General features: G+C 37.1%; 1 protein-coding gene across 5 annotated transcripts in view; it reads right to left on the bottom strand.

Annotated features, from left to right (window-relative positions):
* Positions 1-14,994, bottom strand: part of TPR (translocated promoter region, nuclear basket protein) — a 67,782-nt gene that overhangs the window by 482 nt on the left and 52,306 nt on the right. Inside the window, exons 42-51 of one of the 5 annotated variants that reach the window (XM_078078037.1) lie at positions 14,233-14,364; positions 13,926-14,016; positions 10,311-10,495; positions 9,072-9,140; positions 8,863-8,957; positions 6,189-6,295; positions 5,096-5,203; positions 4,813-4,969; positions 2,979-3,097; positions 339-434 (exon numbers count right to left, since the gene is read on the bottom strand). In XM_078078037.1, coding sequence (XP_077934163.1) covers positions 339-434; positions 2,979-3,097; positions 4,813-4,969; positions 5,096-5,203; positions 6,189-6,295; positions 8,863-8,957; positions 9,072-9,140; positions 10,311-10,495; positions 13,926-14,016; positions 14,233-14,364 — 1,159 coding nt within the window. Of the gene's footprint in view, positions 1-338; positions 435-2,978; positions 3,098-4,812; positions 4,970-5,095; positions 5,204-6,188; positions 6,296-8,862; positions 8,958-9,071; positions 9,141-10,310; positions 10,496-12,303; positions 12,433-13,925; positions 14,017-14,232; positions 14,365-14,994 lie in introns of those variants that run through there. The other 4 variants (XM_078078039.1, XM_078078038.1, XM_078078040.1 and 1 more) reach the window with 4 other exon arrangements.

Here is a 14,994-nt window from a genome sequence, read left to right as displayed (position 1 = left end):
TTCTGTTGTGTAAAAAGTATAACAACAGGAAGAGATGTAACAAATGACTATCTAGTACTGTAACACTTTGGCTTCCTCAAATCTTATTTTGAATTCAAAGAAGAAATGAATAAATATGAAATATAAGCACATATTCATTATATACCTATAGTTTACAAATCTTTCTACAAGAAGCTTACAGATTAGTAAAATCACATGCTCAATGTGTAATTATTTAATCAATCCCTGGAACATTAAAAAAAAAACTAGATACAAGTTAGAAGCTTAAGGATTAGAAAACTTGTTCCATTTATTACTATCCTACATCCTATCATGTAATCAATATGTCAGAAATTTACCTCTCTGTCTGTTAAACTGACGACCACGGACACCTTGTCTCAATGTTGTCTGAAGTCTTACTCGTCTGAAAGGCTTTGGTTGACTACTGCTAGTATCTAAGGAAAAAAAACCCAAACATTAAAATATAAGAAAGCAAATTAAAAAATAAGAAAAGCATTTATAATGGCAAAATTTAGTCACTAAATGATGCATGGATAAAATGCAGAGGTGTCCATTTGCTTTCAATATTTAAAAGTGGTTTGATTTTTATTTTTTTTTTTATTTTTTTTTATTTTTTAAAGATTTTTTTTTATTTATTTATTTGACAGAGAGAGAGATACAGCAAGAGAGGGAACACAAGCAGGGGGAGTGGGAGAGGGAGAAGCAGGCTTCCCGCGGAGCAGGGAGCCCGATGCGGGGCTCGATCCCAGGACCTTGGGATCATGACCTGAGCCGAAGGCAGACGCTTAACGACTGAGCCACCCAGGTGCCCCAAAGTGGTTTGATTTTTAACAAGGGACATTTAAAAAACAAAAAAAGGGTAGAAAGTAAAAAAAAATTTTCTTATTAAAAAAAAGTGCATGATTTTTTTTTCATTCATTCACTCCACTCATAAAATATATATTCACTTGGTGCCTATCCATGTATCGCTGTGCTAGGGGGTGGGGACTACAATAAAAAACCACATATCACCTCCCTCAGGAAACAACAGACCCCAACATATAATGTGAGTCAAATGTAAATCCTCTTTTCCAGACACCCCAAATCCGATCATTAGCAAATCCTGCCAGCTCGAATTTAAATACATATCCCCAAATCTGACCTCTTCTCACAAACTTCACTCTACCATTCTGTCTGAAACATCCTCATCTTTACCTTGAATTTACAATACCCTCCGAACTTTCTCGTTTCTGCCCATTACACATTTTCAGTGATACTGTTAAAATCTTTAAGTCAGATCTTATCATCACTCTGTTTGAAGCCCTCTACAAGCTTCCTAAATCCATAAAAGCCAAAGCAATTTCAATGATCCACTGGGCTTCTCTTCCCTACCCCCTCCCGTCTTCTGCTGGCCTCCCTCTGGCCTTACGGTGCCTAACCACACTGGCCCCCTTGCTGATCCTGAATATGCCACACTGCTGCCTTATAGATACCTGCTATACATCTCATCTGCAACACTCCTTCCCCCCAAAACCGCACAGCTTTGCTCCCTTGCCCTTTCCAGGTCTTTACTTAGAAGTCATTTTCTTAGTAATGCTTTCTATCAAATCGCCTGGCACATGATAGGCACTCAAATATTTACTGACCCAATGAACTGCTCAGATGAGGAGGCTTACTGTTTTATATTACCAAATAAATTCAAAGACACCCTAATTTTATAGTATACTGTAAAAGGGAACAAAAACCGTATTTTCTTGTGCAAGCCCTGATAAGATAAAAGTGCCCATTCTACTGTTGAAGATAATTTTCATGGGATATCAGAAATATAAATGGGAGAAGAGCTCTTCAGCAATTGTATTATTAATAACTATGGTAATGATAATTTTTGAGTCTTGCTGAGTGTAATGCATTGAGTTATATAATTTACATACATTATTTCTAATCTTGACTGCAAGATTAATTATGATTATCCAGATTTCATAATAAAATATATATGCAGACATTTAAAGTTATTAGCTGCTCCAAGGTAGATGTGGGATCTGAACCTAGGGATGTTGGCTTATAGGTTGCTGTGTCAGGGAAAAGCAGCTGATAGGCAGGAGAGATCTTGAGATAGCAAAGTCCCATGACTGAAAAAAGATAACTGAGCAGGTCTTCCATAGAATGTGAAGGTTCAATGGCAGAATTTGAGAATTACTACTGTAAACAATTCAAAATAAAAATAATCTGTGTGGATGACTGGGTACTGTATTTCTTCAATTAATAAAAGTAATTCCCTACCTAAACATTTTGAGACAGATAAGCTAGTATAGTGTGTTGTTTAAGAGTGGAGTCTCTGAAGCCAAACTTCTTGACTTTGTATCCATTATTTATTAGTTATGTATTTTGGAAAAGTTATTCAACATTTCTGTGCCTCAGTTTCCATATGGGTGATTACCACATTGGGTTGATGTGAGAATTAAGTAAGGTAATATATGTAAAGGGCTTAGAATGCTGTCTGACACACAGTAAGTGCTCAATAAATGTTAAATATTTTTTTGAAAGTACCACAGAAATAATTTTTATTGCAGGAAAAATACGTAAAATAGCCTTTTTCAAAGTTAACTTCAAAAACTTGAAAGCCAAACTTTGAAACTGTTTACATAAGTAAATTTCAAGTATTTTTTGAGTAACAGACCTCCTACCCTTCAACTCTCCAAATCAAATCTCATGTAAGAATCCTAATACGTAGAACAAGTAACAAGAAGCTCCTCTGGTTTAAAGAGGCAGGAGACTGAAGTACTGCTCCTTAGCTGCCCTCCCAGTGACCCATCCCTCACAGCCCTGTGGCACCTCTAGTCTTAAAACTACATTTCCTTTAATAAAATACAATTTCCCTTTTAAAGAAACCATTTATAATTAAGGAGGAAAAAAAGAACGATCTATTTGTTACAACAAAATCATCTTTTGCAAACAAGTTTGGTGTATCAGTTGTGTTGTACTCAAGAACAGGAACTTACCTACAGAAGAGCTGGATGGAGGATCCTGGCTGGTAGAAGGAAGATCTGACTCATCAGATGCCTGAACAGGTTCTTCTTCCTGCTGGCTATCAATTTCTAGGCCTGCTTCTGAACTAATACTAAGAAAGGAAAACAAAAATTGATTAGAAAATGCAAAACTGGTCCTTGAGGTATCCTAAATTGTTCCCAAACTCTTTCTGACAGTTTATCACTTCAATAACCCCGTGCTTCCCTCTAACTCAAAACTGTAGACTCTTGATATTGGTAACTGTATTTTTTTTAAAGGAGCCAGGGAAAAGACCGCTCAAGTTGCTTTTTCCTTATTCCTCTTCTCACTAGGACATGTTCCAACTTTAGTTTTTATTTCCCCTCTGTTATTTTTTTTTCTTTTTGGCAAAGGATGTTCACATTCTTGACAACATTTATAAGAGATACACTATACAGATTTTGAAATCTCAAAACACTTTTCTAGGAAGGCAGAGTACTAAAATAATTCACAAGTCCCAACTAAACAATGTACCGCTAACCCACCATGAGCTCTAGCCCAGATGAGACATGCTGCGGGTACGTGAATTCCTGGCTCCATGGCTGTTAACTCCAACACTCTCTCTCCCATTCAATAAAGCACATCAAAACACAAATAAAGGAGAAAATAGCCCAAAAGTAAGTTGAATCTGCTCCAGTTTTATCATCTGCAAACTTCAGTGCAGTCATTAGTAACAATGTATCTGAAAGATCTCTCTCTTGACTACCTGCCCAAGTTGAGAATTACTAGTGAAGGGTAAAGTGCACCGGGCTCAAGTCACAGGTCAAATCCAGTCTAAGCCAGTTACCAGTGGCCCAAGCAAGTTATTTTAACATGTTCTGAGTCTGAGCTTTCTCACTGTAAAATGGAGAAAATACTTAGTAGAGATTTTGTGTGGGTTAGAAATGACATATCTAAAGTGACTTGCATACATGATATGAAATTAATGGCAGCTAGTGTTCTCAGCAGGATCTATTATCTCCCCCAAATTAAGCAGCACTGTGTGAGAGCATAATAGTAGGCTTGTTTTTTTCCTCATATACTAGAACTGGTCTATAATTACGCTAAGAAAATATTGCTAAATAAAACAAAATCTTTGAGCTCCATTTAGGAAATCTGTGTTCTACTTCTAGCTGTGCTTCTTTGAAGTAGTCCAACTTTTTTATTTTGTAAAGAATTAGGTTCTGCCTTGAAAGCTAAACACTTCTCCAAGACCACTGTCCAGGGGTTCTTTGCATTAAATTACTCCTCTGACATAAAAAAAAAAAAAAAATCCAGATGCTGTGTCATAAAATATTTCTTTTGTTAAACTTTGTTTATAACTGATGTGTTAAAATGTAGTCAGGTCTTAAAAACTACTACAAAGTTTCTAATTTTTAAGAAGTCTGCATTTCAGACATCAAGTTCTAAACGCACATAAAGAAAGAATAAATGAGGTTCACTTGAAAGCCCACTATAAAATGGAAAGTGAGTCATTTCCTAATTTTCACAGAATGACTTCTTTCTTAGGGAAAGTTTAAGCAGCTACATGAATTGAAAGCTATCAGTGATTTTAAATAAATCATTTTTCTAGAATACATCATGTAATTTTCAGGGAGATAAACATTTAAAAAATTACTTGTCTGCTGTAATAATATCCAAATCCTAAGATATATTACTATGTGCAAAAATTAGTCTTCCAAAACGTATGGCTTGTTTTATTTTTGTAATGGGATGCTACTAAAAAACAGCTCAACAAACTATTTCCTGGCTAAAGGAAAACAAGTGTAAAAGTCTAAAGCAAGCAGAAATTATAAAGTAAATATTTACCCTTCAGATTCTGCCTCCACAAATACTTCATCTCCATCATCACCTGTTGCTGTTTCATTTGTTGTGGATAAAGTGCCAGTGGATGTTGTCACCATTGGAACAGACTGAGAGGCATGCTCTGAAGCATCAGAGGTGGTACTCTCAGTAAACACGGTCACTTCAAAATGAAAAGAAATGAAAACTTTAACTTGGTGGTTTACCTAATTTTTAGCCAGAAGATGTCACACAGTTTTCCATTTTACCAATAAAGCACATAATCTATTAGTCTGCCTGTGATACCTACCCGGGGCTGCTACTTGTAGAGGGGTAGTGGGAACACTTCGGCCACCTGACTCTTCCTCATGAGCTAGGAAGAGGGGTGTTTCGTACATTCCTAAACCTAAAGACAATTCTAAATATTAATGAATGATGGAAAGAACACAGAACTGTCAATATGCCAGGTATCTGAAAGAAAAACATGAATCAGTAGAGACACACAACTTTGCTGAAGCCCACTAATTAGCCCATAGGGCAAAAATCAATTCAAAAGTTCAAAAATCAGTTCAAAAATATAATATATTTGAAACACATACTTTTTTAAGTTCACAAACATTCAGTATCCTTTGAAAAAATATCTAAAATGCTGCTCTTATGGGTTGATATAAGCTAACTTTATTGAGTACCCAACTATGAACCAGGTACTATGTTAGAATCTACTCACCAAAACTACGAGATATTACTCTTCCCCTTTTTGCTAAAGAAATCGAATTTCTAGGGGGTTAATTTTCCCAAAGTTACAAAGCTAGTAAATGGTAGCATTCCAATTTAAGCCTAGATCTGTCTTCCAAGTCTAAACTGTCCTATAAAATAAAAAGTCATATAAAAATTTAAATTTATATAAAAGGTATATTATATGACTTATATGAGGGCTGCAGATTAATCTTTTATTTTGAGCTTGTTATAAAAGTAGTATGCTTTCCTTACTCACTTACAAAATGTCATACAGCCTCTCACAAATTTAGTTATATGGATGCTGACTGAGGATTAAAAGGTAATTAATTCCACAAAGAGCACAATTCATGTTCAACAACCAACTACTATTACTTAATTTAGGGGTCGTTTTATTCCACATATTTTAAATATTTTATCTTTCTTAATTTTAATGTTAGTGGAAAATATCTAACTAGTTTATTTACTAAACATAAAGGTAAGATTTATATGTAAAGCAATGTTTAATGTGTAGTAAATACAACTTTTCTCATAAATTTGCACAGGAATTAGATATCACTTAAAAAAATTTGTATTTGCTCACTTAAAAAAAAAAAAATCACATCAGAATAGCTTATTACTTAACATGTGTGAACCCAGGAGATCTAAGCATTTATTTATCTATTCACCTCCTTGAGAAGCAAGCTGGCCAAGATCAGAGTGACTTGAACTTGTTTGTGGCATATCTTCAGGTGGCCCAAAACGGAATCTAGGAACACCAGCAACCTGTGGGGAACTAAACAGACAAAAATGAACTTAAGATAAATTTTAAAGTTACCTTGTTTAAACCACAATGATGGAAAACAATACAGGAGAAGGAAGAATAATCACAAAGCAGGAAAAAAAACCAGATTGGAAGTAAAGTTGATACAGAAATCCTTATAATAATATTCTCAAAATATCAGTTGTGAATAAATTTAATATTATACATGACTCATATATATGTATTTTACATGTAACTTTCAAGTCTCCTGAACTATGCCTCACATTTCCTGACTATGCTGGATATCTATCTCCATGCAGATACACTAAAAACAACACAAATCTAAAATGAGATGTAACAAAAAAAAGAGAATGAAGTCACAAGACAAAGTTTTGCCTTAGTTTTTACTGCTGAGTCAGATAAATCAAGTCACCTCTAGCCCATTTCCTATCTGAAAGAGCTCACTAGATGGCTCCCAGGGTCTAGAAAAATTCTAGTATTAGGTGGCTAGACACTTGTTTCCCCCTTGTTCTAGTAACACTATCATTCATCTTCCAGGATATAAAACAGCATTATCTCTCTTTGCCCACTCCTGACCCTACCTTCCTTCACTAGCCAGCCCCTGATGTTTACAGATTTTATGTCTATAACTCTTCATTTTCTCTTCCACATCAACATTATTGCTTTAGTTAAGGACACATCCTCTTTCAGGTGGATTTTAAAATTTATTTTCATAAAATTATTCTACTATAGAAGAACCTTGCATTCTGAGCTATGCAAGAATCTGTTGACTGGCTGTCACTCAGAACCTGTTTATTGGAGTCTGTTTCTGACAGGCTGACTTCCAGAAGGGAGGGGCAGACAGTGATTAGTTGGCTTATAAAACTGTGTTAATCAAGATGAGTTATGGTTAACTGCACAAGTTTAAAATAGGTTTTGATAGGGGCGCCTGGGTGGCTCAGTCAGTTGAGTGTCAGCCTCTTGGTTTTGGCTCAGGTCGTGACCTCAGGGTCGTGGGATCGAGCTTCGCCTCAGGCTCTGTTCTCAGCGCGGAGTCTGCTTGTTCCTCTCCCTTCCCCTCTGCCCTTTCCCTGCTCCCCCTGCTTCTGCGTGCGCACATGCAAGTGTTCTCTCTCTCTCAAATCAATTAATCAATAAATAATCTTAAAAAAAAAAAGGTTTTGATGGCTGGCTATATGTTACCATATACTACAGAACAATCAATCTTTTTCCAAGTTTGTGGAAACTTTTTCATTCTGATATTCAATTACATCCTGCCATGCAGCTAATACTTCAGCCACAATTAAATGTGTACTTCACGGAAGTACTTTTTTATCCTTTAAGAGTAGTGGTATAGCACAAGTTAACATAGGTTCTAGAGCCAGACTGACTGTTCTGAAACCAAAAACTGCCACTTTTTGGCTGTCTGATGTTTGACAAATATGTTAACATCTCTGTGCTTCCTTATCTGTAAAATAGGAACAATAATGGTGTCTTCTCTCATAGCTATAAAGATGAAATAAACTGATTCATGGAAATGTAAAGTGTAAGGTGTTCTTTTCCAAGACTCAGTTCAATGTTGTCCCCATTAAGTTGTCTCAGATTCTTTCCCCCTAATTGCTGGAATAAATCACTTCTTTTGTATTAAGCCTACTGCTTATGCTTTTATTCTTCTAGATTGTTTAGGTGACAATTAGTTCCTCATATACTTGGCTTTCGAAATAATACCATCCCATCACGATCACTGTCATTACCAACACCTTCATTAACATCTGCAAGGCATTTACTATGTGCCAGGTAATATTCTAAACACATTAGCATAAATTCAGTTCACTTCATTCTCACAACTTATATGGCAGGAATTATTGTATTATTATTCCCATCAGTAAAATGAGGATACTCAGGAATAGAGAACCTAAAAAACCTGATATACTAGTAAGCAGTACAGCTAGGTTTCACACCTGGGCATTCTGACTCTGAAGTCTTTGTATTTCTTTCTTTTTAAAGATTATTTATTTGAGAGAGAGAGAGAGAGAGAGGGCAAGCATGGGCGGGAGGGGCAGAGGGAGAAGCAGACTAGCCAGGGAGCCCGATGCAGGGCTCGACCTGAGCTGAAGGCAGACACTCAACTGACAAAGCCACCCAGTCTGTGTTCTTAACCATCGTTATTCTGCCTTTAGATCTCAAATTCCTGATGGAAGCAACTATATTTCATTCACCTTTTTTTTAAGAGAGAGAGAGTGCACAGTGTGTGAGTTGGCGGGGAGGCAGGAAAGGTGAAGGGGCAGAAAGAGAGGGAGAGAGAATCTTAAGGAGGCTCCATGCTAAGCTTGGAGCCTGACACGGGGCTCGATCTCACGACCCTGAGATCGTAACCAACAAGAGTTGGACACTTAACCCACTAAGCCACCCAGGCGCCACCCCCTTCATTCACCTTTATATAATTTTCCCCAAACTATATCCTCAACCCTCCTATCACAAGTGCTTAGTACACAATAGAGGACTCAACAAGTAATGAATCCACCAAATGTAAACAAACTGACAGGGAAAGAGGAAGAAAATGATTAGTCACAAAATACGTTTCTCTTTCATTAACTTACTGAATTGCTTCAGCAAATCCATCAGTACGATGTGGCACCACAAGAGTTGGAGTACTTGGAACTGTTCTGTCTTCATCATCAAAAAAATGCTGCTGCTAAAACAAAGACAGAAAATGGGGAATAAACAGGTATGACAGAAACATACATATGGACTATATACATAGTTGCTGAACAAATGAGTCACTTCTACATAATGGGTAGATAGTTACCATGCCACCGATTCCTGGAGTCAACTGAAGCCCCCGTCCAACAGACTGCCTCCGAGTCATCTGAATTCTCTGTGTCAAGAAAGGAATTACATTTGTTTTCAGGAATCAGGCAATCAAACAAGAACTAAGTACCAACAGATATAGCTTATTACAATGGTAACAAGATAACTGAAATGTTAGCAGATAATACAACCATCAGGATATCTTCTCAGGAAAATTTGCCAATATTTGCACTAAAGAATTCCATTTTAAATAGTGATAAATTTTTAATTGTATAGATTATATTAACCAGCAAATATTTTATTAACCAATAGACAAAATATTAACCAATATTTAAAACCAATCTCTGATCCTATTTTATTTGTATGTAACTAATCTAGTTTCTATTTCCTTAACCTAAAACATTAGTAAGTATGCCTTCAGATCTTAAAGCTTAATTCTCTTTCGGAGTTCAAACAGCAATACTGTCTTCATATAAACTGTTTCCCAATTTAGACAATTCTAAATTGGTAGATTTGATGTATTTTGCAGGATCCACACACAATCCATTAAGACTTTATATTTTTATAGAATGAGGTTATTTTCATCTGTGGTATTTTAGTAGAATCTCACTTGGCAGTTTTCAATAGACTCTGTTACAGGGTAAGACTCAAGCTAGATTACTAAGAGCTTTGTAGTTTTCCTGCTCTGCAAGAGTTTCTGATTAAGAGATGTCCAACTCTATTACAAAGAGTGCTACATGTTAAGGGTCATGCATCCTTTCATTAATTATAAAAGTGGAAATTAAGATGTGTTATTGAAAAAAAAGTCTCTTAAACAAAACAGAAATTTCTTTTTGGAAAAAAAAAAACAACACACACGTGCACCTTAGAGAAAGAAACATTCAAAATACATGGTGGTGGTGGTTAGCTGCTAAAAGAAAATTTACTTTAATTAAAATCCAAGATGCTTTTTTTTTAAATCTGTAGAAAAAGTGTTATTTATTTGCTAGAATTGTAACCATTTCAATTTATACACAACTTTTAGTAAGCCTTGCCTTTCCAAAGTTCACTTTATTTATGAAGTAAACTACTGCCATATTTCAAGGAAAAGAAAGAAGAGATTCATTTCAGTTCAAAAAACTTTATAAAATATGCTAAAACATTAAAAAGTTCACTTAATTTCTGGAAAAAGTAGTATCTAATGGAAAGAAGGAGAGATAAAGCCAAGAGTTTTCAGACTGACCAGTACTTTTACTACCTGAACAGGTGGTCCCAATTCTTGAGGTGGAGCATGAATGGTCAGTCGTGGGGGAAGAGGGTGTGGGGGGCGTCTTGGAGACTGAGGTGCTCGAGGAGTCTGTCTTTCAGATGCTGATGATGGCTGCTGTTCTCTAGAAATGTCCTGGGAGAAAGAGGACTCTGCAGTAGCTGTATTACCTTCACCTATAGGAAGAGAGAAGCTTATTTTTAACTATTAAATTTACCACAGAATAACTGGGACAATTCCCTAGAGGTATAAATCTCACCACTAGGAACGTTCACCTCACCAATACTTTCAGAAGGAAAGAAGTGAGGTGTGGAGAATGGGAGTGCAATTATCAGCTGTGTGGCCTACAGCAAGTCCCCTAACCTCTTTGAGTCTGTTTCTTAGGTTGGTTAATGGAACCAACTAAAAGATACTTTTGTTATTTCGGATTTCTTAAACTTGGAACTTCAATGGTTCTTCACCTGTCTAGGTCTTCTACATATATGGTAGAAACAACAGAAGCTGTCTCTCACTGTGAAAGTAGGCTATCAGAATTTAGTGGTTTTACAAGTCTGAGGTCTGGGGAAAAAAAAAGTCTGAGTTCTGGAATCGGATTCTAGCTATAACATTTAATAGCTATGTGACCTTTTTTTTTTTCTTTTTTTTTTACGCAATCTCTACGCCCAACACAGGGCTCAAATTCATGACTTTGAGATCAAGAGTCACATGCTCTACTGACTAAGCCAGCCAGGCACCCCCTCTCAGATTAGATATTAACTGGTACCTAAACTGATAAGCTTACTGTAAGCTTTGAACAGCACAGGTTCACTTTCAGGAGATTTTTTACAGTGCAGCACTATAAATGTATTTTCTCCTCCTTATGATTGTCTTAATATTTTCTTTCCTCTAGCTTACTTTATTGTAAAATTACAGTACAATACACTACAAAAACATGTTAATCAACTGTTTTATGGTATCAGTAAGGCTTCTGGGTCGATAGTCGGCTATTAGTAGTCAAGTTTTTGGGAAGTGAAAAGTTTTATGTAAATTTTTTACTATGCGGGGGGTTTGATATCCCTAACCCTGGCACTGCTCAAGGGTCAACTGTAATTTAATACAAGCACAGTTGCTCAGGAAAAGCATTCTTTTCGTAATTTTCTGGCAATATACCAAATCCATCCGCTAACTTAATTTTATCCAGATCACTAGGCCTATTTTTGCTTGACTGTAAAAAACAAAGTCTCCAATGAGCATCTATTGTATGCTTTGTAGCTGGGAAAAATGGCTATAAACATTAGCCCTAAAGAGGCAAAAAATACTTCCTCCTGTATCCCAACTATATGACACACACAAGATGTTTCTTAAACCTACAAAACGTTTTATAAAATGTAAATTATGGACCAAACTATCATTAATCTCTCTCCTTATGTCCCTTAGAAAGTAGTACTATTTTTTAGTATATGGATTATTTCTTTTTCTTAAAAAATTTAAAAGTTGAGGGGGGCGCTGCCGGAGCTGCCATGTCCGGGACCGGGAGCTGCTGCCGTCGCAGCCATGGTGTCAGTGAGCTGGGGGGACCTGTGGACACCTCCCATGAGGACATGATTCACAATGCCCAGATGGATTACTATGGCACCCGCCTAGCAACCTGCTCATCAGACAGGTCTGTCAAAATCTTCGATGTGTGAAATGGAGGACAGATCCTCATTGCCGACCTCAGGGGTCATGAGGGTCCTGTGTAGCAAGTGGCCTGGGCCCACCCCATATATGGCAACATCCTGGCATCCTGCTCCTATGACTGGAAAGTCATTATCTGGCAGGAGGAGAATGGCAACTGGGAGAAGATGCATGAGCACAAGGACACAACTCCTCAGTAAACTCTGTGTGCTGGGCCCCCCATGACTATGGCCTAATAGTGGCCTGTGGGAGCTCAGATGGGGCCATCTCCCTGCTGACATACACTGGAGAGGGCCAATGGGAAGTGAAGAAGATCAACAATGCTCACACTATTGGCTGCAATGCCATCAGCTGGGCCCCTGCTGTTGTACCTGGAAGCCGCATAGATCAGCCATCGGGGCAGAAGCCCAACTATATCAAGAAGTTTGCATCGGGCGGCTGTGACAACCTCATCAAACTGTGGGAGGAAGAGGAGGATGGCCAGTAGAAGGAGGAACAGAAGCTAGAAGCACACAGTGACTGGGTTCAAGATGTGGCCTGGGCCCCCTCCACTGGCCTGCCCACCAACACCATCGCCAGTTGCTCCCAAGGTGGTCGTGTGTTCATCTGGACTTGTGATGACACCTCAGGCAATACGTGGTCACCCAAACTATTGCACAAGTTCAATGATGTCGTGTGGCATGTGAGCTGGTCCATCACAGCCAACATCCTGGCTGTCTCTGGCGGAGACAGTAAGGTGACCTGTGGAAGGAGTCCGTTGATGGGCAGTGGGTGTGCATCAGTGATGTCAACAAGCGCCAGGGTTCTGTGTCTGCTTCTGTCACAGAGGGCCAGCAGAACGAGCAGTGACAAGACAAGCAAGGCCCAGCTCCCCACCTGCTGACTCCAGGACTGCCCTTTCCTGGGCGAACTGACCAAATAGCTGGGAGGAACAGCTCCAACACAATGACTTTTCCAGGAGTAGTACAAATGCAACCAGATTGATCATCTGCCTTAACATGATTTGATATGGTTTATAATTTACTGTCCTGCTGAAAGCATTCATGTTATGAGGAAAAAGCTACAAATGATCTTCAAATCTATTATTTTAAAATATTTTTGGCCATTTTTATGTACCTTTTGGGTTCAGGAATTATTTGGGGGGTTTTGTTTCCAAAAAAATAAATTCATATTGCTTATAAAAAAAATGTATAAGTTGAAAAGTTGCTTATGCCCTTGCTTTATCTTAATTCAAATGAGCATATATCTTGCACTTTTAAATACACAAGCTTATATGGAAACTTAGACACACTGTTTTCCCAATAGTCTAAATATATAAGGTTTTACTATATTACCATTTACGATTTTAGCTCAGTATTATCTGTAAAATCAGAATAATATACCAGATGATCACCAATTCCTTAAAACACATTTAAAAAGGATTCTAAAATAATTTTCTATGATTTCCATAGTCCTTTAATACCTCCCTTGTGAGGTCTGGACTCATCTTTTCAAATATTTAACAAAAAGTATGCCACAATGACCAAAATATCTTTTATTCAATGGAAAACCAGCCAACCAGTAAAGCTCCAATACCCACAAACCTTCAAATGTGGGGCTTGATTTAGACAACCTCTTCTGGCTGTGAACTGCTAATACTGCTGTTAGAGGTCCCTGATTTAACTTTTCCATTTAACAAAAATAGCAGCAACACATTGTATTTGTAATACTTTACAGATTTCAGAACGCTGGAATCTTAAAGAAGCCTGGTGTATTTGAAAATACAGTATGACTTTAGAGCGATAAATATAGTAGACTTAATAAGAGAATAGTAACAAAGCTAGAAAGAAGCCAATCTCCTGCTTGCCAATTTACTAAAGTTTTATTTCCTACATGATAATTAAATGCAATCCTAGTTTAGAAGATATTACCAAAAGTATTCAACTAAAAAGAGACGAAGGAAGGTCTCACCACTGTTTTGAGAATCAGCAGCTCTCTGATTACTTTCACCTCCACCCATACTTTCTTCTGTTTCTGTACCTGGATCAGTCCCATCACCACCCTATAAACAAAATATGATGACTAAGAGCAAATAAACCAAACAGTCATCTTAAAACATAATAACCAAACTAAACCACAGTAACAACAAACAAAAAATCCCAATGGTATAAAAAGTTTTAGTATTCTGAGAATACAGGCCTGTGAATATCCTTGGAAAACAGTATGTTTTCTAGCAAGTTCTTGAAGAAAGTGGATGGTCAAAATTCTAGCCAGTTACCTCAGCATCATCAGCTTCGTAACCATCATTGCCATCTGCACTACCAGTGCCTTCGTTACTGTCATCACCCTCATCTCCCATCCCTGTGTCATCTTCATCATCATCATCATCTTCCTCATCTTCCTCATAATCCTGGTAGACAAATGCCCAAGTAAAAACAAAGATCTAAGGTGTAGGACACATATTCTGCACTTCTTGATAGCATGTTTAAACATTTCAGTGACACACCACTGATCAGGACATAGGAGCTGTCCCGAGAGTTGTATGGAATTAGTTCAGTGGCAGCAAACATCAAAATTGTGAGGCTTACTGGAATGAGTAAACAATCATCAGTTCTGTATTCTAACTGTTCATATAAGATCAGTTCAAAGATCAAAGCTCCTAGATGTCCATAAAGTGTCAGATGCCACTTTATTTCTAAATTTAAAGGGTGGCATTGAAGAAAACAAATCATGAGATTATACTACACTATGAGCTTTTAAAAAACATTGATTAATGAAAGGATCTAATATGAGTGGTTGTCAATATAGGATTAATTCCCAAAATAAAATATAGTTTCACTTAAAATATGCTTCAATTAGCAAAAAACCTCCACTATTTTTGAAAAAAATCATGGGACTATACAAGAAAAAAAATACCCTCCTTTCTTCTTATCTCCAGAAATGACAGAGCTTATAATTAAATCCAGTCTCTTATCAATAAGATTTAAAATTAAGTTTAATTAACTTAACAAATTTAGCAAATCCTAAAGGGCTTAGCAAT

The sequence above is a fragment of the Halichoerus grypus genome, chromosome 7 (genome assembly GCF_964656455.1).
Source record: "Halichoerus grypus chromosome 7, mHalGry1.hap1.1, whole genome shotgun sequence".
Taxonomy (NCBI): Eukaryota; Metazoa; Chordata; class Mammalia; order Carnivora; family Phocidae; genus Halichoerus; species Halichoerus grypus.
The sequence above is the reverse complement of the archived record's forward strand: the minus strand, read 5'-3'. Positions and strand labels throughout refer to the sequence as shown.